At 37.2% G+C, this 24,966-nt stretch overlaps 1 protein-coding gene across 1 annotated transcript in view; it reads left to right on the top strand.

Annotated features, from left to right (window-relative positions):
* The window catches only part of LOC126157368 (nose resistant to fluoxetine protein 6-like), a 176,046-nt gene that overhangs the window by 113,636 nt on the left and 37,444 nt on the right, over nt 1-24,966 (top strand). The window contains exons 8-9 of the mRNA XM_049916370.1: nt 6,903-7,096; nt 15,385-15,526. Of these exons, the coding sequence (XP_049772327.1) occupies nt 6,903-7,096; nt 15,385-15,526 (336 nt within the window). The remainder of the gene's footprint in view (nt 1-6,902; nt 7,097-15,384; nt 15,527-24,966) is intronic.

The following is a 24,966-nucleotide window of genomic DNA, read 5'->3' on the forward strand; positions in this document are numbered from 1 at the left end:
GGAATCTTATCAAGGTCTGACTGAAAATTTGCAAAGTTCACACAATACTTCACTGTAGATAAGAGCATGGTATTCAAGAAGTTTGAGGTTACTATGAATATATCCAACAAGGTCTAATATTCAATTTGTAAGTATCTGTCACTCTTAGACTGGAACGTATTGTTGATAACAAATGTAGTCAGTGAATAAATGTACTGTGAGACTGTGGTTAATATTCTCAATTTTTTAAACAGGTACATTCAATATGTGCATATGCAAACCCCACACATAGTTCTGACTAAAGATTTAGATTTTTTTATTGTGTTTATTACTTTATTTATGCACCTTTGGGAAGTGGAGTATATTTAACAGTGCATAACTAGAAGAGCTGTTCTTTTTATTTTTTACCAAAGATCAAAACTAGTCCATCTCTGCAAAAGATGTTAGTCACCTTTAAATAAAAAATGATTTACCATTTTCGCTGTTGATGCTTTTAGCTCAACAAGACATTAATAATTGTATCATCTTCAAAAATGATTAGTTCTGCTTCCTAGTTCAAATAAAATAGTAGATCATTAGATAAACCAAGATCAGTAATGAGTAACGATTCTTGGAATGGTTTCTCAGCAGCTTTCATGCCATTTTGATGGGAGCTTTCAAGTTCCTCCAGTTGAATAGTGTGTGAGATAATTCCTAATTTCAGGCTTCTGTGGTATCAATGTTGTACTGCTTCCTCAGATTTCACATGCAGGGTGAGGCACTTATTTCACTTTAGATACTGGAATGAATAACAACAACAAAATAGATTACATTGCTACTCTCCACACAGAGAAGGTACTGTGTGGCACACACACTTTTAAAGTAATTTAAAACTAAAGTAATTTAAACTAACCTATTGGAGAAAGACCTTCCTCAGATATAAAAATAAATAAATAGAAAACCACACAATTATGCAGATACAACTCACATACACATGCCCACTGTCATCTCTGGGCGCTGAGGACCAAATTCAGTGAACAGCAGTCTTCGCTGGGATGGATAGTGAGGGTACAGAAGAGACATGGTGTGGGGAAGAAGATGGATAGCATGGTAGAGGTTGGGGAGGATGCTGTAGTCCTGTCAGTGAAAGTGTGCAAGGATGTGGCGGGAACAGTATGGTGGGCTGTAATATATTGCCTATTGCACTTGGAGGCTGTGCTTTTGAGGGATGGGGGGGAGTAAGCGAGAGGAGAGAAGTAGAGAAGGGGAGAGAACTATGCAAGCATGTTTGGGGTAGGGTTAAAAGACATGTGTGAAGCTGGTATGAGAGCAAGGAAAGTGATAGAAGCAGGTAGGGACAGGTACTAGCGAGGATTGAGGCCAGAGGTTTCCAGGAATGAAGAATATGTCACAGGGAGAGCTCCCACCTGTGCAGTTCAGAAAAAGTTGTTAAAGGTCAGAAATATCCAGATGGCACAGCCTGCAAAGCAGCTGTTGAAATCAAACACATTGTGTTGTGCAGCATACTCAGAATCTGGAAGATCCAGCTGTCTCTTGATCACAGTATAGGGGTGCCCATTAATGCAGACACACAGCTCGCTAGTGGTTGTGCCCACATAGAATGCCATACAGAAGCTGCATCTTAGTTGGTGGATCACATAGCTACTTTCACAGGTGGGCCTGCTTTTGATGGGGTAAGAGATGCCTGTGACAGGACTGGAGTAGATGGTAGTGGGAAAATGTACAGGATGGAATTATGAGATGCGTGACAAGGTGTTCGGGACAGGGTTGGAATAGTGATTGACAAAATTATAGCATACATTCAAGGGACAGTGGAATATTAACATGGGAGTGGTGGGGATGAAAATGGGGGAGGGGGGGAATATTTAATTACAGGGCACAATGAAAGGTAATCAAAACCCTGGTAGAGAGTGTGATTCAGTTGCTCCAGTCTTAGTTGGTACAGAGTCATGAGGGAGACACTCCTTTGTGGCACATCAGTGGGTATGTGAGGAATGGTAGGTGATTGGGTAGATAAAGCACAGAAGATCTAGGAGATCTATTTCTGGACAAGATGGGGAGGGAAATTCTGGTCTTGAATTCCTCAGTGAGACTCTCAGCATACTTGGAGAGGCATCTCACCACTGCAGATGCTCTGACCATGGATACTAGGCTGCATGGAAGGGACTTCTTCATGTGGAATGGGTAGCTGCTGTCAAATTGAGGTGTTGCTGGTGGAACACAGGTTTAATGTGGACTGAGGTGCTAATGTAGTCACCAATGAATTGGAGGTCAAAATCTACAAAATTGTCTTCTTGGTCTAAGGAGGACAGGTGAAGCAAAAGGTGGTGAAGATGTTGAGGTTGTGGAGGAATGTGGGTAGGGTGTCTTCACCCTCAGTCCAGATCATGAAGATGGGTGTTCTCACTCTGAAGTAGTGAATAGAATGTTATCATAATCTTAGGAACCATCAAGATGCAGGTATCACATTTTTCCTGGTTCCAGAAAGATAATATGGACTAACAGATATAAAGAAGGGCAGCACTCATAGTCACAAGTTTGTTCAAACCATGGGAGAGTATCACTAAGATGCTGAAAGAACAGACCTAGCAGACGTTTGAAGATAGGTACAAACAATCCTGTGTAAGCCTACTTAGAAAGTTTGTAGAACCTACTTTAAGTGATGAATCTAGGAATATTTTAGTACACCTTACTAGACTCATTACAGCACCCACAGAAGCATTTCAACAATAATTCTTCCTGTGCTCCATATGTAAATGGAACAGGAGAGAAAATCCTAACAACTGGTACAATGGAAAGTAACCTCTGTAATGCACTCCACAGTGGTTTGCAGAGTATAGATGTAGATGTGGAAGTAAAAATGGTCTGTACTTTAGTGAACTTAATTATACCACAGAAAGGAGTGAAATACATAAGTATAAAACACTTCAAGGATCTGCTCATGGAAATGAAATGTCTGATAGGTACTGAAATCTTCTCAGATGTAAAGTGGACTTATTCCTCCATTGCAGTTCCTACACCATAGAGGAGTTATTGAATGTAATGTTAATAATTTAGACATGAAAGTAACAACTTACTGAACTGTTGATGCACTGAGTCATTGACAGGCACTGAAACCAGATTGGAAATTCCGCTATTTTGTCAGATGAATCTTTTTTTTAAGCTAGAGTGCACATACATACATCATACAAGCATGCATGCATGTGTGTGTGTGTGTGTGTGTGTGTGTGTGTGTGTGTGTGTGGACTCTTAGCACAAAAAGGATTCATCCAGAAACTAGCAAAGTTTACAGTCTTGTTTATGTGTCTGTCAATGACTCAGTGCCTCTAGTGTTCAGTAAATTGTGATACTTACTCCTAAATTATTTATATTCTGCCAGAACTTTCCATACAACATACAACAGAATGTTATTTTCATGTCACCCCACTACCAACCCTATACCACTAGTAGGGGCAAAAGGTCACCACAGTTGTCAAGAATCAGCTTAGCAATCCCAAAAACTATGGTTGTGATATCATTACAGTTCATAATCGATTATCATCATGTTATTTACCAAGAATATGATATCTGGAACATGACACATAGCAACGCTCATGGTGATGTTGCATGAAAAATACATGGAAATGTGAACAAGTTGTTACAGTGATAGGTACCCATTTTCTCTGAGAAATCCAAATGCAGAATGTAAATACTAAACTATCAATAGAACATAAACAGCAGCTGTTTAATGTAACTAAGGAACCAGCAATTTTTTATACTAGTAATTTTCCTCCTAATGTACTAGGTTACATTTAGCTGACACAAGTACAAATAATGTCAACAATAACTTATAGTGTTTATTGCTAATACAGTGCACATATTATATTCATATTATTTTATTAATGTATGTCATTAATCATTCCATAACCCGAAAGGTTCTCCTTCTTGATGGCATCTACAGAACATGATGACTGAGTGAATGAATTTTGATGCAAAAGGTCGTATTGAAGGCAACTGTTTTAAATTTGTAATTTACACGTGGTGGCACATATGTACACAAAAAACATAATATAGCGTAAACATACCGGTAAAAATAATCCATTTGCATGCCATGCATGCACTTGCAGCCTCATGACTGATTGAAAACACCCGAGAAGTGACCATTAAAAGCTGGCCACTGCAGTGAAAATCATACACCTCAGGGTTAAGGACATGAGGATTTATTATGTCTGAGAGACTTTTTAGTAAGTAAATATTGCAGTTAATATTTTTACTGATGTAGCTGATATGCTCTTTCCATGTAAGATGTTTGTTAATCACAATGAGTAAAAACTTACATTTATCAGATATTTCAGTTGTAGGCAGTGATTCAGTATGAAATTGGTTGTAATTTAACAAGAACTTCATTACAATGGTCTTGGCTTTATGAAGTGTAACTTTATTCGTTGTTAGAGATTCTGTGATCAGTTCAGAGTTCTCTTTATTGCTATGTAATGCTAGCTGTTCAGTACAGCCCCAGCAGTAAATGATGTACCATTGGCATAGTTTACTAATTTTGAGTTTTGCAGCTTTGCAATGTCACTCTTATATACCAGTACAAGAAACAAAAACTGCCTGAGAATGCTACACTGAGGGCCTCCATAACTGAGAGATTGACACACAGATTTTACTGTTAGGATTTTACTTCCATTCTTGTAACATAGTTTAGTACACTGTCTTCTATCTCAGAGATACAAACTTAAGTTTAGTGGTACTCCTCTTATACCATATGTTTCTAATGTGGGTAATAATGCTATATGATTCACAGTATCAAATGCCTTAGACAGACTTATAAAAGTCCCAATGACTTTGCTTCCTTTATCTAGTCTGTTTAACAGTTCATGGAAAAATTTTCTGCAGCTGTTATTGTGGATCGCCCTATTTGGAACCCATGCCGTGATTTGTTTAGTGGGTTATATGTACAGAAAAAAGATTCATTTAGTCTGGGATTATTCTTTCAAGCAACTTTCCAAGTGTTGAAGTCATTGAAATTGGCCTGCAATTATTTATCACTTGTTGCTCCATTTTTATACACTGGACATATCTCAGTAATTTTTAAAAGTTCAGGAAAGAACCCCTGGCCAATTGAGCTTTGTATTAAATGTGTCATTGGTTTTATTAATTTCTTTTTTTTTTTCATTCCTTTTATTTTGAGTTTATTTTCATTACCTTGTGGTGCGTAATGATAATATGGCGAAATAATAACATTTAACACCACATTATTGTAATGATACACTTTATTCAGTTATTTACATCAATTGGAACCATGATAACCTATAATGTAAAATATTTCAGCTTCAAGAATCAGCCCCTAGATGTGAAAAACTGGAGCCAACTATGAGAAAAGAAGATCATAAAAAGTTTATTGTAAATCTTACTCCTCTTGAAGCTTATTAAAAGAATTAATTATGAAGTCAGTGAAAATCAACAAACAATGTGAGGAGGGGAAGGTTACAACTCACCAACAATCCATTTTCTTCTAGAATTATATTGCTGAAACTTGGACTCTCTTTACTTTCACATTATTTGTTTAATACTCGTATATTCCAAGCTCTTTTACTAACATTACTTGATTCACTTACCTGTTAGCATAATAATGTGCTTTTAGAGTCTTCAGGGATACCCTGTATGTTTTTCTGGTGTTTTTGTACTTTGACAGGAAGTACTGCAATTTCATATCTCTGCAGACTATATACAGGTCTTTTATATTTTCCTTTAATTTGTATATTTCTGGAGGAACTTTAAGATTCTTTTTGTAATCTGATTTCCTAAGCTTTTTACTATTGGACAAATCTGAATAAATTTATGGTTAAATATTTTACAGGAAAGGCTCCACTATAATCTGATTTGCATATATTCTGACAGTCTCTGTGTGCAAAGTTTTCCTTAAGTTTATTGTGGTCAATTTTTCTCTTACAAATGGCTAAGCCATTATGCATACCTGTTTTGTGGTCTGTATTAATATCTGTGGATAGAGCTCTATGGTCTGAGTACTGTTTATCATAAAATCATTGGAATGCCCCATAAATTGAACAAACATGCTTTGAATGCCAGAATTAGTAAAAACTATGAGGATGGATTAACTAAATGTACAGGAGGTATAATGTAGGTCCAGAGCCTAAATGTAAATGAATATTATGTCAGGCTGGTCTTTGAAAATTGCATCTCATTTATGGAGTTAGAAACACACAAGCCAAACGTCTTAAGTATATAAAAGTAGCTAGAATGAATGCTGGAAGCTTTACTGGGAAACTGAAAAGTGAACTAGTAGAATTTATAGAAAATTTTAGTGGATTATGTCATGTGGGCACTCAGTGTTTGTTTTATGCCAAGCAGCACCACTTACAAAAATTTAGAATTGTACATGTCCAGACATTTTTCCATCAGTTAAAGGAGGGAAATGTGAACCTGACATGTATTCAGTAAAATACTGATTGTAGAAACAAGGATGCAAACTAAAAACATCTGCTAAATATTTTATAGGTCTAAAATATGCACAGTGTTCAGAACACTTTAATCCATGTTATATTGTCACTCTGCAATGCATCACACCATGTTTTGATTTTGGAGAACATATTTCATGGCAACTGTAGCAGTCAATGAAAAATGGCAACAAATGTAGGTCTTACCAGATGTATAATAAGATATCATTCATATGTACATAAACGCAAGACTTTTTTATTGAATCTTCAGTGGGAAGTTTGAGAAGGACACTATTTGTTATGAACAGTCTCTGTTTTACAAGAATGTAAGTCAAATTTATTATAAATATCACTCAATGTATGTTCTGAATAGCCGCTGCATTTGTAGAAGAATTTATTTAAATATTATCATAGAATTCAAAATGTATTTTTATATTATATGTCTAAAAGTTTAATTAATGCACACTTACTTTCTCTTTTCAGTGCATCTTGCCAACTTGGTATTTGTCTGTAGACTTCCAGTTACAAATACTAGGAGCTATTCTTATCTACATGAAATGGCGTTTACCAAAGAGGGGATGGGTAGTGACTGGAGTTGTACTGGTACTCTCAGTTGTTATGAGTTTCTCAGTGCTTTGCCAGAAGCAAACAGATATGTTCTTCACATATACTAAAGAGTGAGTATCACACACAGATGTTCACATAATATTTTACAATAATGTATGTGTTGGTTTATTAAAGTCTCCTATTGTTTACTACTGTTCATTTAAAAGTCCCAAAAATGTAATTGATAATATATGCAACCTTCTGTTTCCTATATTATAGCATTTAGTTTCCAGTGAAGACTTGCCACTGGGTTCTGTTGCCATTCTTCTTAAAAAGTATTGCAATTAGGAGGATTTTTAGTTTTCCAGTAAATGCAGTCAGCCACCTACAGCAGTTGAGTCAAGGAGGGGTCTCTCCAAACAATGACTGGAGAAATTGCAAAGACAATGCCAGAGCACTTTGCAGTCACTCCCAGAGTGGATTCATTAAGTGTCAATTCATTATTGACATCAAGACTTTTCTGGTGGTGGCCATACAACTTGAAGGCACAATATTTGATGGCAGCTCCATGAATGAGACTTCCATGGCCATTTGCCATCTGCTTCTATTTATTCAGTCCTTCTTGTCACAATGCCTTTTTTGCTACTAAGATGGTGAAGGTTGGTCTGACATTTTTGAATGGGAGAAAAGCGCCTGCCAACTAAGTATTTTAACTGTTATCACCTTTACCCCAGACACAAATAACATAGGGTGTCCATAAAGTCCCATAAGCATTTCAAAAAAGCATATTTTCGAAACTATTAGAGATAGAGAATAGTGATTTGTTGGAAAATGTTTAGCAGCTTTCAACTTTTTTTTCCTTTTCCTTTGTTATAGATTTACCTCTGAGTGCATCAAAATGGTGACAGACCAGGAGAAGGCTCAGTGAGTCATCTGGAATGCAGAATCCAAATCTGTTTGCAATAGTACTACAGAACTATCAACATTGGTGTGGGAGGGCACAAATGAAAAGATGAAGCATATTGAGGTACTTGAAAAATTTTAGTGGTAAATGTTTACTTAGACATCCTTGAACAGTGTCTGTTACCACAGATCAATGAGCTGCACCCATCTGTCATCTTTTAGCATGATGACACAGCCCCACATTGGAGTTTCAACATGTGAAATGTGCTGTTGATACATTTCCCAAAAGGTGGATTGGTCATGATGGTCCCAGTGCATGGCCCACATGCTCTCCTGATGTCATGCTATTAGACAATTTTCCAAAGGCTATGTTAAGGATTATGTGTCCACAATACCAGTCAATGATAATGTTATGAGTCATGTACAACCAATGAAGCAATCAGAAAAAAACTGAGACCTGTTAAGTATTTTACAACAAACTACAGTGTTCTATCTGCAATAGTTTCCAAGTTGTAATTTTTTGAACTGATAATTGGACCTTATGGATACCCTGTGTAGCATCCACATTAAGGAGTCCTGCACATTGCTCCTTAATTGTGGACTTACTTGGCAGTTCCTAGTTTCTCTACCAACCCTCTAACATGGAGTCCTCCAGTTGCAACTCAGAGTTAGAAGGTGAAGGGGTGGACTGCAGGGATAGATTTTTAACCTTTTACAGGTAAGGATACATGTGCTGATTTTAACAATTCTTACCATATTTTTAATATAACTGGCTTGCAAATGAGGGACACTGTAGTACATTTTAATATTGCCACAAGTTGTGCTGCATGCAAAGTGGAGTAACAGTTAGCATTACTAGCTGGTGCACTTCAAATCCAAACACCAAATAATATATCATAATTTATCATTTCTGGCAGGTTCTCAAAATTTCTTATGTTTGCAATGGTTGTATATTCTGGAACATTTGATGTCTGCATAAACAGCAGCACTCTCTATAGTTCTGTTGGTAGCTGTGTTTTGCTGTTTCTAATACACAAGCATTCAGTGCTACTTTGGAGAGGGGGGGGGGGGAGGTCTACAGATTATGCTTATCCATTATGGATGTTTTAGAAACTGTGGCTGTTAACTCAATGTAAGTATGTTACATAAAACTGCAACTAGTCACTTTTTTGGATAATTATGTTTTATTCCACTGAATGAATTATTAAAAAAAGGGACTAGTTGCAGTTTTGTGTAACTTATTTACAAACAATATACGTCACCATAGCTCTAATTAGGCAATGTAAAAACTGTCACTTACACAAACAGGAACCAGAATACTACGCACTTACAACTACTTTCTTGAGAATGCCTTGACAAGAAAAAATTACCCATTGGCTTATTCTGTGACCTGACCAAGGCTTTCGACTGCATCGATCACAGAATACTTTCAGCAAAAGCAGCCCAATATGGAATATGTGAACAAATGGGTAACTGGCTCAGATCATATCTAGAAGACAGACAACAGAAAATAGTATTAGGTGTTAACAATATACAAGTAGGAGAGGTAGAGTCTGACTGTGGAACAGTACATCATGGAGTCCCACAAGAGTCAGTCTTTGGTCCCCTCCTATTTATTATATATATTAATGACCTACCCTTGCCCTCAAACAGTGCTAGCAACACAAGATGACACAAATATAGTGACAGCCAGCATAACCCCCACTGATGTAATGTTAAATGCCAACCAAGCATTTGCAAATGCTCTGAACTGGTTCAAAGCAAAGTCTCTAGCAATAAACCTCAGTAAAACAAATTACAAGCAGTTCCAATCCAGCCCAGAAGAGATTAACATTGCACATGAGAGCCAACAGTTACAGAGCGTTCAGTGCACAAAGTTCCTAGGCATTCACGTAGATAATCGGCTCGATTGGGAATTCCACATACAGCAAACACTAAAAAAGCTTAGTTCAGCAACATTTTCCATCCGAATAATTTCCAAAATTGGAGACATCAGTGTATCAAAGTCTGCATATTTTGACTACTTTCATTCAGTGATGTGCTACGAAATAATCTTTCAGGGCAACTCACGACTTTAAAAGAATTTTTTGTAAGTCAGAAAAAAGTAGTCCGAATTATATGTATGTTCCTCCAAAAACCTCATGTTGCAACCTTTTTAAACAGTTAGGTATATTAACCATTACCTCACAATATCTCCTCTCACTCATGGCTTTCACACTTCTCAATTCCTCTGAATATGGAACAAATGAGGTATACCATCATTATAACACTAGACAGAAAGGTGATATACACTGTGAATGAAAAAATCTGTCTCTGGTACAAAAAGGGGAAAAGTACACAACTACAAAAATCTTTAACGCACTCCTGAGTAATGTCTAAAAGAAAAGAAAATGCTATTAAAAAAAAAGGCCAAAGGAATTCCTACTGGAAAAATGTTTCTACTCTTTAGATGAATTCTTCATCAGAGTTAAATAATTTGAGTAGTAATTCAGATTATTTCACGGTGTTCTTATTTCAATTTCCAGGAGTGTACATACCATAATTATACAGGGTGAACATAAAGTCTGGGAACACTTTCAAATATTTATTGCACAATAACCAAATATTGTACACTTGTCTTACATATTGCTTTTTGAAGAAAAACTGTGAAAGTTTTTGTACAAACATCCAACATGCGAAACACAAGTGACCCAGCAGATGTCAATATGGTAATCAAATTCTTGCTATACCCGTCCCAGCATTGCATCATCGACTGTGGCAGACATTTCCCATATTCTCTCCTGGAGCCCTGCTACATCATGTGGTAGAGGCGCTACATACACCAGATCTTTAATGTGCCCCACAGAAAAAAGTCACACATAGTGAGATCTGGTGATTGGGGAGGCCATTTCATGAAACAACTGTCCCCTTCTGTAGCATGGCCGATCCATTGATGCAGTAGCCCTGTGTTCAGGTACTGATGAACTCACAATGAAACTAGGTGGAGCCCTATCCTGCTCAAATATGAGCGGAGAGTATGATTCCATTTGAGGCATCAGCCATTGCTGCAACATGTCCAAGTAGGAATATCCAGTGACAGTGCTCTTGGTGCAGAAGAATGGCTCTTACAGTTTTTGACGTGACAAGGCACAGAAAACATTTACCTTTGAGGAATTGCACTCAAATTCAATGCATTCATGTGGATGCTTTGCACCTCAGATTCGACAATTGTGCCTGTTCACTTTCCCATTAGTGTGAAAAGTGGCTTTGTCACAAAAAAATTAAGCGATCAACAATGCCATTACCATCCTCATTCAATGCAAAACACAAAATGCTTGTCTTTGCCATCATCATTGAGCTTCCGCACTAGCTCCAATTTGAATGGTTTCATAGACAGCTTCTGTCGCAGGACTTTCCACACTGTCATTGGAGCCATTTCAAGTTCATGGGATTCACAACGCAATGATTTCTTTGGACTCCATGTGAATGGCTCTCGCACATGCTCCACATTCACTTCACTCACACTGGGATGTCCGCTTCTATTTGCCGGGCACAAGCAACCCATCATAACGAATTTTTTGTGCCAATGGTAAATGGCCTTCTGGTGGCTTCTTACTGTACTTGGTTCTAAAAATCTGTTGAACAGCTATAGCACACTTGTTTGTCGAACAACAACACAAAGAAAGTGCACTCTGCACCTGAACTCACCAAGTTTGCGACTAGCGCTGACTATCGGCAAATTACCAAAGTACGCTGTGGCGGTATACATGAAAAAAAACCTTTCAGAGTTTCTCTTCAGAATAACATATTTATGATATATGTACAATGTTTGGTTCTTGTGCAATAAATAATTGAAATTGTTTCCAGACTTTAGGTACACCCTGTATATGTAGTACATAAAGGGGAATCATTGTTAGCAAAAATCTTGAAAAGTTCTTGACTGTTTTACTTCAGACTGTTATATGATTCTCTTTCTCTCTCTCTCTCTCTCTCTCTCTCTCTCTCTCTCTCTCTCTCACTCACTCACTCTCTCTCACACACACACACACACACACACACACATATACTGAAAGATATGTAGCCTATGTCCATCCAAACATTTATTAGAGATTAGAGAATTGTGTAAAAATGTGAAGTAAATTGGTTAAGATCGTTTCAAAATTTTTGTTAACAATGTTTCTCCTTTATGTATTAGGTATGTATTTATCTACTGCACATACTTAAAAACAATATGTATCCTATGTCTGTACAAATGTTTATTACTGCATCATGAAAAATTTGAAGTTAATTGGCCAAGTACTTTTTGAGATTTTTGGGAACAAGACTAATCAACAACTTGTTTTTACACACTAAGTATAGATAGGTAGATTTATTTATACATTATATGTATTTAAAAAATGTATATTCTGTGTCTGTCTGAATTCTTTTAGATCATTGTATGGAAATGTTAAGTGAATTGGTCAAGAATTTTTCAAGATTTTTTTGGTAACAATTTCTCCTCCTAATATATTATATCCATATTTATATAGTATATATTGTAAAAATATATTGCCTATGTCTGTCCAAATGTTTATTAGAGTATCATGGGGAAATTTGAAGTAAACTTGTCAGGAACATTTTGAATCTTTTCCTAGCTATGTGTCTTCTTTATACCTGTCTCAATGTTTATTAGAGTATGGCATAAAAAATTGAAGTAAATCAGTCATCAACTTTTTGAAATTTTTGGTAGCAGTCTTAAATTGTGGTTGCCTTCATACAGAAGTATATATTTTATATTATATTAATATAATATTTAATATTACATTAAAAAATTTGTACCCTGTGTCTGTCCAAACATTTATTAGGGTGTTGTATAAAAATCTAATGTTAATGGCCGAGAACATTTCAAGAACATTAAACTACAACTTGTCTTTATATAATAGTACAGATAATGATATGTGCTAATACATTCATAGGTGGTGATACATATTATTTCTTTATTTTGTCTATGCATCTTATAGTAAAACAGCTGCACGAGTTATAGGACAACTAGAATATTATGCTTAGAACAAGATAAAAATAAAAAGAAATTGTATGAACTTATGACCACTGTGGACACAGTATAAAAGCACATAGTGTTCTTATTTTTTAAATTATAAAGGGGAGAGGATGGCATTATACAATTAATCCAAGTTTGCCTTCAGGTACTCATCAACAGATCAAAAAGTATGTTGCATTAGCATTTCCTTTAGTTTTGCCCTAAATTGTATTTCCATGAATGTTTGCCTTGATTTGTGTGTCATAATTGTGGATTTCTCCTTGTGTTGCAAGTAGATCAAGTTTTATTTACTTATTTATTTACAAAACAGGCTGTTTCTAGAATACAAATAGGGGATTCAGTGCATTAAGTTATTTGAAAATAGTTTTTGCAACTGATATTCTGTTCATTATTTTTGTTATTCTTTTGGGCATTACCAAAATTTTTCTGTGAATAGTCCCCCAGTGTGTACACTCAGTGTCATAGTTTTTAGTGTGTTATATCACATGATTTCCTGAGGATTCTGAATTCTTAACAAATACTGCTCAGCTTTTTTTTAACAGCTTCTCTATGTTGTGGTCCCATTGGAGTGAACTTCTAATCCACACTCCCAAACATTCTGTCTCTTCTATGAGCTCAGTTTCCTTGCCATCAGTCTGTAAGGGTGTAGTCAGTTTCACTGTCCAGTGAGAATTTATAGGATGAGTGATGGGAAGAAGCTTATGAAGGATAAATTCAAAATTCCAAGAGCAAAGCAAAGAATCCTACATCTACATCTACATCTATACTCTGCAAACCACTGTGAGGTGCATGGCAGAGGGTATGTCACATAGCCGTATCTTGTTTAACATTCTACAGATTGCTAAATATATTGTACTACACACTTTGTAAAGTTGCCTATCTTCCTCAACAGGGTTCAAGTTAATTCACACCAGATTTCATGGATATTAGTTTGGTGGTTTAGTCATGAAAATGGAACAGGCAGAGCTACTTTTGCATTTATAATATTGGTGAGGAAGTATGGATTGACATAGATTAAACTCATTGAGGATTGTATAAGCATTGTATTCTAGCTGTTACCCACAGATGCACTCCATATTAGTAGAATGAAATGAAATGTGCATATGGTTTTATTGGCTGGGAGAACCCAGTTTGAATGTTCCGTGGTTTGGGGCAAGTCCTTTTATTTGATGCCATTTTGGTAACTTTCACATTGATGATGGTAATATGATGATGAGAATAATGCACACATCCAGACACAAGCAGGAAAGAAAACTGACCCAGGTGGGAATTGAACCAAGGAACCTAAGATCATGAGACAACAATGCTAACTGCCTGATCATGAGCTGTTGCACACAAAGTTGAACACAAGAAAGAAGTTACGAGGAACGCATGATGTTCAGAGGCTAAAATGTGAGGGGATTGTGCCTCACATCAGTAAGGAAGTATAGATTAAACACATAGAGGATTGTATAAACATTGTATTCATTATGCTGAATCACATTATGTAGAACATAGCAAACAACAAAAGCATTTTAACAAATATAATAAAGATCAAAAGTCAAAGAGTAAATAGCTTTTTCAAAGAGAAATTATTGCTCCATATTTCATGTTATGTTCTTCATATCAATAAATATATTGTACTACACACTATTTAAAGTAGGCTATGTTATTCCTTAGCATTCATGCTATATCCATATCAGATTTTATCAAAATCAATTCAGCAGTTTAGTCATGTAAGTGTAAAGGACAGAGTTACTTTCACATTTATAATGTTAGTATGGATGTGAACATAGTGTGTGTGTGTGTAGCATGTGTGGTGAATGATGTTGTGAAATTAATGAACAATGTACAGCTAGTAGAAGAAAAAATCAGTCCAAGTTGCAACTTTTTACTTTTTATTCATTTAATGATTAGTTTCAGGCTGAGACACATTTTGAAATCATCATAACATAGTCAAAAATGACATTTCTGAAGATATCAAGAATGTGCAATGAACATTTACAGTGGCATGTTTTAAACAGACAAGCCTTTTACTTGGGAGGATGGGGGTTCTAATTCACATATGGTCGTCCTGTTTTAAGTTTTCTGTGACTCCTGTAAATTATTTCAGGCAATCTCAGATGGTTGCTACTACATGACCATAACTCCTTGTCAAACTAGACCTACAAGTATGTAAATGCCTTTACATATGAATTATCTCTTTGTTCTTAACTTGTAATACTATGACAGGTGCAACTGTCTTGTAAAAACGATCTACAGATGAAAAACAGCATCAACTAATGCCCTGTCTAGTGGTCTGAACCATCAGGGTCTCTGCTAGAAATTCTACATATTACTTATTACCATATATATTATGAGCACCAATGTTCTTCATCTGTTTCTAATAAATGATTGCTTTTTTATTGACTGGAAAGGACAAAATTTGTGTGACATTACAAGATAATCAAGGTTTTATCGGTGAGAGGTAACTATTTTTTTTTTTTACTAATATTACTGTTCTTTGTATTTTGTTCACAGATTTCATACAGATATAAGGACAGACCAAGTGTTTCAAGAGGTTTATATATCTACACTGGGCAGAGTACCTGCTTGTTTCATTGGTATTGTTGGTGGCCTAATTGTGTATAATCAGAGAGCTGCATCTTTCAGACTATCAAAGGTAATTAATATATAGGTGAATATTAAAAAATGGAAAATCCAGGATAGAATAACGTTGATATTATGAAAAGGATAGATTCCTACTCACCATATTGAGGAGATGGTGAGTCACAGACAGCACAACAAAACAACTGCTAAAATTTAAGCTTTCAGTCAAAAGGCCTTAACACATACACATACACAAACACATTCATGCAAGCACAACTCACACACACGTTACTACTTTCTCTGGCCACTGGTGCCAGATTGTGAGCAACTTCGCATGATGGGAGAAGCAGTCTGGGTGGTGGGGAGAGGACATGGCTGGGGTGGAGAAGGAGAGTGATAGCAAGGGTGGAAGGGGGGACTGTAAAATGCTGTTTCCTCCCAATCACCTCAAAATTATTTGAAGAATTGTTGCAACCCATTCCTAAAATTACAGAGCAAAATCTAATATCATCATCTTAAATCAGTTTTGTTTCCAGAAAAGCAAGAGTACAACATGTGCCATCAACAAATTTGTCAAGAAAATTTGCTTATATTTGAACCAGCCCCAAAATGTCACAGGAACTATATGTGACCATATGCAAGCTTATGAAAACTTTTTACTATGTAAAGCACTTTTTACTGCTACAGTAGAGCTTTGAAATAATTCAGACTATTTTTAACAGACAAAACAGAAAGGGTAGTTGTGATATTAAAACAGAGGAGTCTGGAAACAATCTGCTCTTGTTGCACTCCCATTAGTTACTATATACCTTTCCATTGGTTTTCATTTTGAATCTAGCAATCCACACTGTGTACATATTTGTTGCATGTGTCTAAATCTGTCTACATATTATTTAGACCATATTTCACATTAATTCAGTATTCAGATCATAATTTTTGGTATGCTAATTACAATGATGCATTTAGTCTTTTTGGAAAACATGTTAAGAATAAATAATAACTAGAATTACTGCTATAGCAGGCAATGATAATTTTGACTGAGATAATAAGTAGTTTTGGAAACATTAACATCTGCCATTAGAAAGCTAGTGATCTAGCCTTTACAGTAACATATTTTAATCTTCCTGGAACTCAGTAACTTAGCAGATAACTGGTACTGAAGTTCCACCAAAATTTACTGTTGTTTTTGTGCCCTCAATACCCAAATTTATTATTACATCTTTGTTGCCCTAATTTTCCTGGAACAAATGTCACCCTTAATTAATAAAGTAAGCCACTAATTAAGAATTTCCATAATTTAATGTAATTTCAAATATGGCAACTGTACTCATAAATAAGGAATTCAGAGTGCATGTATATAAAATAGTTCTATAAGCTCTTGTAATTTACTAACTACTCATTATGCAAACCAAGTCATTGTTGGAACATACACCTTATCCACCTTAGCAAATGTCAAGCATAAAATTTTACACACAATTATGTAGTTTCCAAAATCACAAAATATCATTATGCCAGTCTGTAAACACACCTAACCCTGAAACGTCTTCAGTCCTCTGGGAGTAGCACAAGAGCAAGAACTACGTAACAAGTCTCCTACCAGCATCCATACTCACTACACCTATGTATTATAGGGCATCTTCTTTGGACATTGACTGTATTGCTGTCTTCGTTTTTTCTTTAAAGCTGCAGACCATCTGCTCTGCTTACACATTGGACTGTGGTTGGAAGGGAAAAATAAGGAAGTGTTGTACACTGTGTTTACACAAAGCCCTGTGAAGGAGGCAGATGTTAATTTGGAGCCACTATTTGGTGCTGCAGCCCTTGACAGATCTGTAACAGAGACTTAGTCAATGCCTTACTTGTAGCAGCTGTTGTCGAATGCAGCTGCCTCATGTATTGGCATTATGAAAATGAGTCCACCACTACAAGCCACATCATATTCAAAAAAAGAACTGGAAAATTGTTGCTGACTTGGTACCAAGGACCATATTATTGTGGCCATGGAGGAAAAAGCTTTGAAGAAGAAACCAATTTGAACACATGTAGGCCAGGTGAACAACCTCCTTGTGTATTGCTGGCCAACAGTCATGATCACGGGTGAGGATTGTCATGTGCATGATATCCCAATGTCCTACATGCAGCAAGAAGTTCATTGTAGTGCAGAGGCATACAACTTTCAGTTGGTCAAAATCAGGGTCTCAACCAGCTAGAAGTCTAGATAACATGCCTACATGGGCATGACAGCTTGTACACTTGCACCCAATGTGATAATCATATACTGATAAGAATAGAGCCCATCACTGTAGGCACTTAGCTGTCTTATCCAGTAAAAAAGACTGAGGCGTCAATAATGCCAACAGATATTTGTGGTCCACTGCAAGATAACACTTGATACCATAGACATATGGTTGGAATTTGCTTACTGCATAAATAATCACCAGGGTCTCTTTTTTATTTGTGCATAACTCTGCTGAGTTGGAAGTCTGGGATGTGAACACAATCAAATGTTCAGAACCAACTTGCTCATGGTGTGACAGACTGGCCACAATTCTGTGTTGAGGTGCATTGGCATTTAGTATTAGTAGCCTTCCTGGAGTACAAGATTATGCATGATGCAGATTGTAGTTTCTGTTTGAGAGTGCAAAGTCCTTTGTGACACTCTTGCAACCATATGAACTTTGCACAATGAACTGACCATAATAGATTATTTTTCTCATGAAGATTTGTAATCCCTTTGGATTATGGTGTATAGGCAAGCTGTCTATGATTTTAATATGCTCTCAGATGGGGAAAATACAACTTTTGCTGATTATTAAAACTCAACAGTGTGTTGGAAAATGTGTAATTTCTTTAGATTGCATTTCAGATTTGCAAATTGCAAGGTACTGAAGACAGTGTGAATGTTCTGTATAAGTTCATGTGTATTAGTGCCCAAGAAAATTATGTCATCAGAATAACCGCAGAAAGCAGTAGTATTGCGGATCAGTTGTTCTAGATAGTAGTAGCACTGGAAATTCCCAAAGAGAACCTTTGATACCTATATAGGCCAAATGATGTGTTTGAAACTAAAACATGTTCTGACTCTGGATGCAATAGAAGCTGTAAATATATATTGGGTAGATTTACTTTTGGTGTAGCATTTCTCCTGTTTTAGTTTGGAAAGTAAATCTTTGGCAAATGAATAGGAACTGTGTCTTCAGCAGCTTGAGCGTTTATTGCCTCAAAATTCCTACACAGTTCAAGGGAGCCTTTTGGCTTCGAAACAACTATTAACAGAGATGCCCTGGAACTAAATGAGATGAGCATAATGACATTTTGTTCTTGTATGCAGTTAAATACCACCTGAACTCTGTCATGGAAAATGTAGGGTATGGATGAAACTTGGGCAAAATAGGGGACTGAGGTTGGGTTGACATCAACCTAGCTAGGCATGTATACCTTTTACACAGCCTCACTCAGGAAAAAGAGGTCTGATAATTTTGTACAGAATTCATCAACTGCTTAGGATAGATCTTAGTTGATACTATGTAGGTTTTTCTCATTAACTGAGAATCCAAATTTATTGAAAACAGCTAGGCTAAAAAACTTGTCTATATTAACAAAATAATGATGAAAAAGGAAATCTGCCTAGCCACACAATTATACAAAACTTCAACTTGCAACATTAACCTTATCTATAACTCATATCCACTGTATTTCACAACTTTCTGGGAAAATTGTTGTAATGAAGGTGAGTCAAGATCTATGTATGTATTCCCTACCAAGGGAGGTGGTGTAATGGTTATCACACTGGACTTGTATTAGGGAGGATGAGAGCTCAAATTCAGATTTAGGTTTTCCATGATTTCCCTATATTGCTCAAGGCAAATTCCAGGCTGGTTTCTTTGAAAGGGCATGGTTGCTTTTCTTCACAATCTTCCCTACTCTGAGCTTGAGCTCCATCTCTAATGACATCATTTTTGTTCATGGGATGTTAAACTCTAATCTTCCTTCCTTTCTTACTTCATATTCCAAATAATAAGTGATGCAGAAGTTGCTGTTTCCATTTGAAATATGATTCTTTTATCTAAGACTTGTAAACCCATTAACAATTTCTGAAAATTTTCATTTTCCAGATTTACTAAAGTTTCAATTATATGCATTGATTCACTATTGTGTGGTTTCTTTGCCATATGAGAGGACTGCAAATACTTCTAATGTGATTATGTTTATACAATGTAAGCAGATCTTCTATTCCTTAAGCCATTGATGAGATGCGTGCTATACAGTATACATGGGACAGGAGGGTAGCAGTGCTCAGTGATACTTAATGCAGAATTGTGATTAGAATCACCTGATGAAGATTTGGAATCAGAACAACACTGTGGGAAGTTGTCTGTCTGTTTCACTGTATGAGTGAATATGTCCATAAATTCTGCTGTTTACTTTACTTTACTCATTTTGAGAAGTGAGGATAGATTGGTGATGATGTATTAGTAAAGATAAACTTCTTTTCTGAGATCACTAATAATAACCTTTAGTCTTGATAACTGATTTTGATAGTCAAAGTTACTATCTTCAGTTCTGGAAAGCATTTATACAGTGTGAATTGTTATATACAGTATACAATAAAAAAATAAGAAAACCAACACTCCTTGACAGACAGGTTATTGCAGATGTCCTAAAATAGCCAAAAAGTATTATTTTTCATGAAAATGGCAGGGAGGTAACAGCTACCAGTGTTTACTATTTCTGTCCAAAACTAGAGCCTTTTTCCTTGTCAGCCAGACTGGTTGTTAATTTCATGTAAATTATCACAACATAAAAACTTTGCATGTTTCCCATTTTGTTTCAGTCTGTTGGCAGAATTGCACCTTTCAGGGAAATTTTTCCGAAAACATCAATGCCTGAATATGCAGTTCTTTGTCGGTGCATAACTAACAACTTGATCACTGGTTTAGGGAGTCAGCTTATGACTGTTCATTTTGTTCATTTGCAAACACAAAATTACAACAATGACACAAGATCTGATAGCCATTTATTATACAGTTTAGATTTCAATTTCCAAGACTGGTAGAATTCTAATACAGAAAATACTGTATTCAATTTGTGATTATAATACCCTGTAAGCATGTTGCATATCCTGGAGAATGACAACTTACCAGAATTTTTAAGCAGAACAAGATGAAAAGAATTATTTCTGAAGATCAGGTTTTTTTATCTTGAAAATAACAAAATGATGTTATACTTGACATGTACATTTTGCAATTGTTAGTGCCATCTTGAAATGACAGGAATGGGGTAACTATGGGTGGTACCAAAGATGTGACTACCAACATTGCTAACTGTTGAAGTTGTTGCTGGTGTTGTTGTTATTTGTTGTTGAAGCAAGGTCATTTGTTCATAGTGTCTTTACTCTCGAGTAGCAAACTGTTGTTGTAACAAAGCCATCTGTTGCTTTTCCATTGCCATCTGTTGCTGGTGTCACTCCTCAGCATCGATTTACAGAACTGTGCATTTGTGCAGTCATGTTGTTACTGTTGTGACATGGTGCAGAATCACATTTCCTTGATGACAAGCAGAAGAAGCACATGAACAATTACACTAGTCCAGTACACAGAACAAAGTCCATTATTATCATCAGTAAACAGCAAGCATCAATCCAGCCAATACCACATCCATAGAGAGTCTGTAAAGTTTGCAAGATTTGTCATCAGTGACATTACTGGAGTGTAATTAAATAACATCAAACAAGGAATTACAAGAATCTGCTCATGCCTTGCTCTGTGGGCCAACTTATGCCATCCTGTGGTGGGTGTCATATGATCCTACATGAAAAAGAGGGGGGGGGGGGGTATGTCTGCTCCTTGTGATCCTAATATTGCCACAATAAATAAGAAATTAAATAATATGCTCATATACAAAGCATAGTGCAAGACAAACATTTTTAGTAAGTGAGAAGACAAAAATAGTTCTCCAACACCAATACCTTGTAGCAGATGTGAAAGAATGTGACAATCCTGTTGTAGAAACTAAAGAACTTTTTAGAAGTTTTATGGTGACCATTAATATGGTGAAACAGCTTATTAATTGCCATGTTATAGCTTAATTTGTAGATCAAATGGCTGCTTTCACAGGTAAACTTGCTTTAATGAGATAGGAGATGTCTGTGAGAGGACTGGAATAAGTGGCATTAGGAGCATATGTGGGACAGGACTTGCATCTAGGTCTGTTACAAGGATATGAATATTGAGGCAAGTGGTTGGGAGTAGGGATGGAGTAGGGATGGACAGGGATATTGCATAGGTTTGGTGGGCAGTGGAACACCACTGTGGGAGGGGTGGGAAAGATAGTGGGTAGGTTACTTCATTTCAGTGCATGAAGAGAGATAGGCAAAACTATGGTGGAGAATGTGATTCAATTGCTCCGAGTTCTGGGTGGAACTGAGTCTTAAGAGGAGTGCTTCTTTGTAGCCAGAGAGTGAGTATGAGGGGGATAACTGGAAACACAAGGCATGGGAAAATTGTTATTGAACAAGGCTGGAAGGTAATTTCAGTCTGTGAAGGCCTCAGTGAGACCCCTGATAAATTTGGAGAGTAACTGATCATCACAACAGATGCAATGTCCACAGATAGGGTAGTTAGGGTGTATTGAAGGGACTTTTTGGTGTGGAATGGGTGGCCGTTGTTGTCTTGGATGTATTGTTGGTGGTTGATGTGGACAGAGATACTGATGGAGCCATCTTTGAGGAGGAGGCCAACATCAAGAAAGGTGGTTTTTGAGTTGAGGAGGACCAGGTGAAGGGGATGGGGATGAAGATGTTGAGGTTCTGGAGCAACATGGATAGTGTGCCCTCACTCTTGGTCCAGATCACAAAAATGTCTTCAGTGAATACCATACAGGTGAGAGATTTAGGATTCTGGGTGGCTAGGAAGGCATCCCATAGATGGCCCATGAATAGGTTGGCAAAGGATGGTGCCATGTGGGTGTCCATTGTTGTACCATGGATTTGTTTGTAGGTAATGCTTTCAAAGGAGAAGTAATTACAAGTGAGCCTATAGTTGGTCTCAATGAGCAGGAAGCAGGTTTGTAGGTGTTAAGTCAGTTGGGTATTGAGAAAGGCAGTTTTCAATAGCTGTGGAGACAAAACCTATGGTTCAACCTAGTACGGCCGATATGAAGATGGTAGAAGATGGTAGATTCCCACCAGGAGAGGCAGAGGGAAGAATACCATGTCGTGAAAGTCTCCTTGATTGCACAAATTTCATTAGATAGGGGAATAGCCAGCCCCCAAGAGTCAATCCACAACTTAGCAAAAAGGAATTTGATCTAAAGCTGCAAATCTGGGCACCAAAGGGATCATGGAGAATGGGGGGGTTAAGTGGCTGCTTCCCCCCCTTCCCCCACCCCAGCCAGATAATTGGCAACTTCTTTACTTGAGATACCCACATTGTGGCCAGGAACCAAAAGGTTATTAACTGAACAAGCATCAGCGCCATGATTGGCAAGAAGGTCATGGATGGCAGAGACCAAGGTGGCATGGGAAAAACACTGGATGATAGTCTTCAGGCCATTCATTGAGTCCATACATGACAAGCCTCTGGTGAGGGAGGGCCATTTAATAAAGCAGGAGGCCCAATACATGTCCATCAGTTCCACACTAAACACCCCACATGTGGCAGGCAAGAGATGGAATTCAATGACAACAGAAGACATAAAGGTGTATTCCATGTGACTGGCAGATTTTGAGCCATTGGTGAAACTCCAGAAGAGGTGGGCAGAACAAACAATGGAACATGACTGGAGTGATGGAGGCTTTCAGTCCCTTGACATAAAAACACATTTCATTCAGGATCTTTCTACCTACAGCCCTATGCTTGTTTTACACCTAGTAAGCAATAATCTCTGTTTCTTTGGAAGCTTCTTTACAATGACTGTACAACAAGGAAGTTCCCTCCCATTATGAACTGTTCTACTGAGTACATGGTCAACTAATCTTTTAAACCTGAGCTGTAGTTCATCCACATGTTCCTGCCCTGTGCTCAAAGTTTGAAGTTCCTCATTCAGATATGACATTACAGATTTTTTATCTAGATGACTGATCATGTATATCTCTCTGCTTGTTTTAGTTGTCCTTTGTACTTTGGTTATCAATGTTGCCAAAACCGCATCATGGTCACTGATACCAGTTTCGATGTGGATATCTTCAAAGAGGTCATATCTATTGTTGCCATTGGATCCATTATATTTTCTTCATAAGTAGGGTTCCTAACTATCTGCTCTAGGTAGTATTCAGAGAACGCACTTAGTAATGTTTCACAGGATGTCTTATCACACCCACTACTAACAAAATTGTAATTTTCCCAATTAACTCTTGGGTGATTACATTGGCATCCACTGATGATTAGAGTATGATTGGGGAACTTATGAACAAGTGAACTGAGGTTTTCTCTAATGTTCACAGTTGCATCACAAGATCAGTCTGGTATGTGTTAGAACAATTTAGTTATCATTTAATGATACTTAGTCTTTAGTCTCCTACACTTTCTACAAATTGGAAACTCTAGATTACAAGAGTGAGAACATTGAACTTGGGAGTTCAGAAACAAAGCTCAGTATGGGCAATCTAGATTTAAGCATATTTCTTTGGTTTCATCTCTTCCACTTCAGAAACTGTGACTCCAGAGATGACTTGTATCCAATTTGGAATCAAAAGAAGACTCATTGATTGGTATATTTCTCCAAATGCACTTCCAGGATCATTTGTAATTATGCTTGTTTCTTCATCCACATTGTATTGTATTGTATGTTAACTGAGAACCTAGAAATGATGGAGAGGCTCCATCCCCGCTGCAGCCACAGTGGTCCACAACCCCACAATGACTACCGCAGTCCACTTCACCCCTCCGCCGCCACACACCGAACCCAGGGTTATTGTGTGGTTCGGCCCCCGGTGGACTCACCAGGGAACGTCTCACACCACACGAGTGTAATCCCTATGTTTGCGTGGTAGGGTAATGGTGCTGTACGCGTACGTGGAGAACTTGTTTGCGCAGCAATCGCCGACGTAGTGTAACTGAGGTGCAATAAGGGAAACCAGGCCCGCATTCGCCGAGGCAGATGGAAAACTGCCTAAAATCCATCCACAGACTGGCCAGTTCACCGGACCTTGTCACAAATCCACCGGGCAGATTCGTGCCGGGGACCAGGCGGTCCTTCCTGCCCGGAAAGCCGTGCATTAGATCGTGCGGCCAATCGGGCGGGCCTTCATCCACATTGCTGCAACTGTTGAGGGCGAGTTGAGGAAAATGAAACAACAAATAATCCTAATAAACATAGGTCCAGAAACCAATGGTTCCTCTGATATGATGTATTATGATATAGTACATGAACAAGCTATAACAGAATCCACAGAGATCCAACCTGCAGATAACCATATGAAGACAAACATGTAAGTTGTTTGTAAGTGTAAGTGTATGATAATTATTTTCAAGTTCTTTTAGCTACAGATTATGATTATGCTGTGAACAATTC

This window comes from Schistocerca cancellata, chromosome 2 (genome assembly GCF_023864275.1).
Source record: "Schistocerca cancellata isolate TAMUIC-IGC-003103 chromosome 2, iqSchCanc2.1, whole genome shotgun sequence".
Lineage (NCBI taxonomy): Eukaryota > Metazoa > Arthropoda > Insecta > Orthoptera > Acrididae > Schistocerca > Schistocerca cancellata.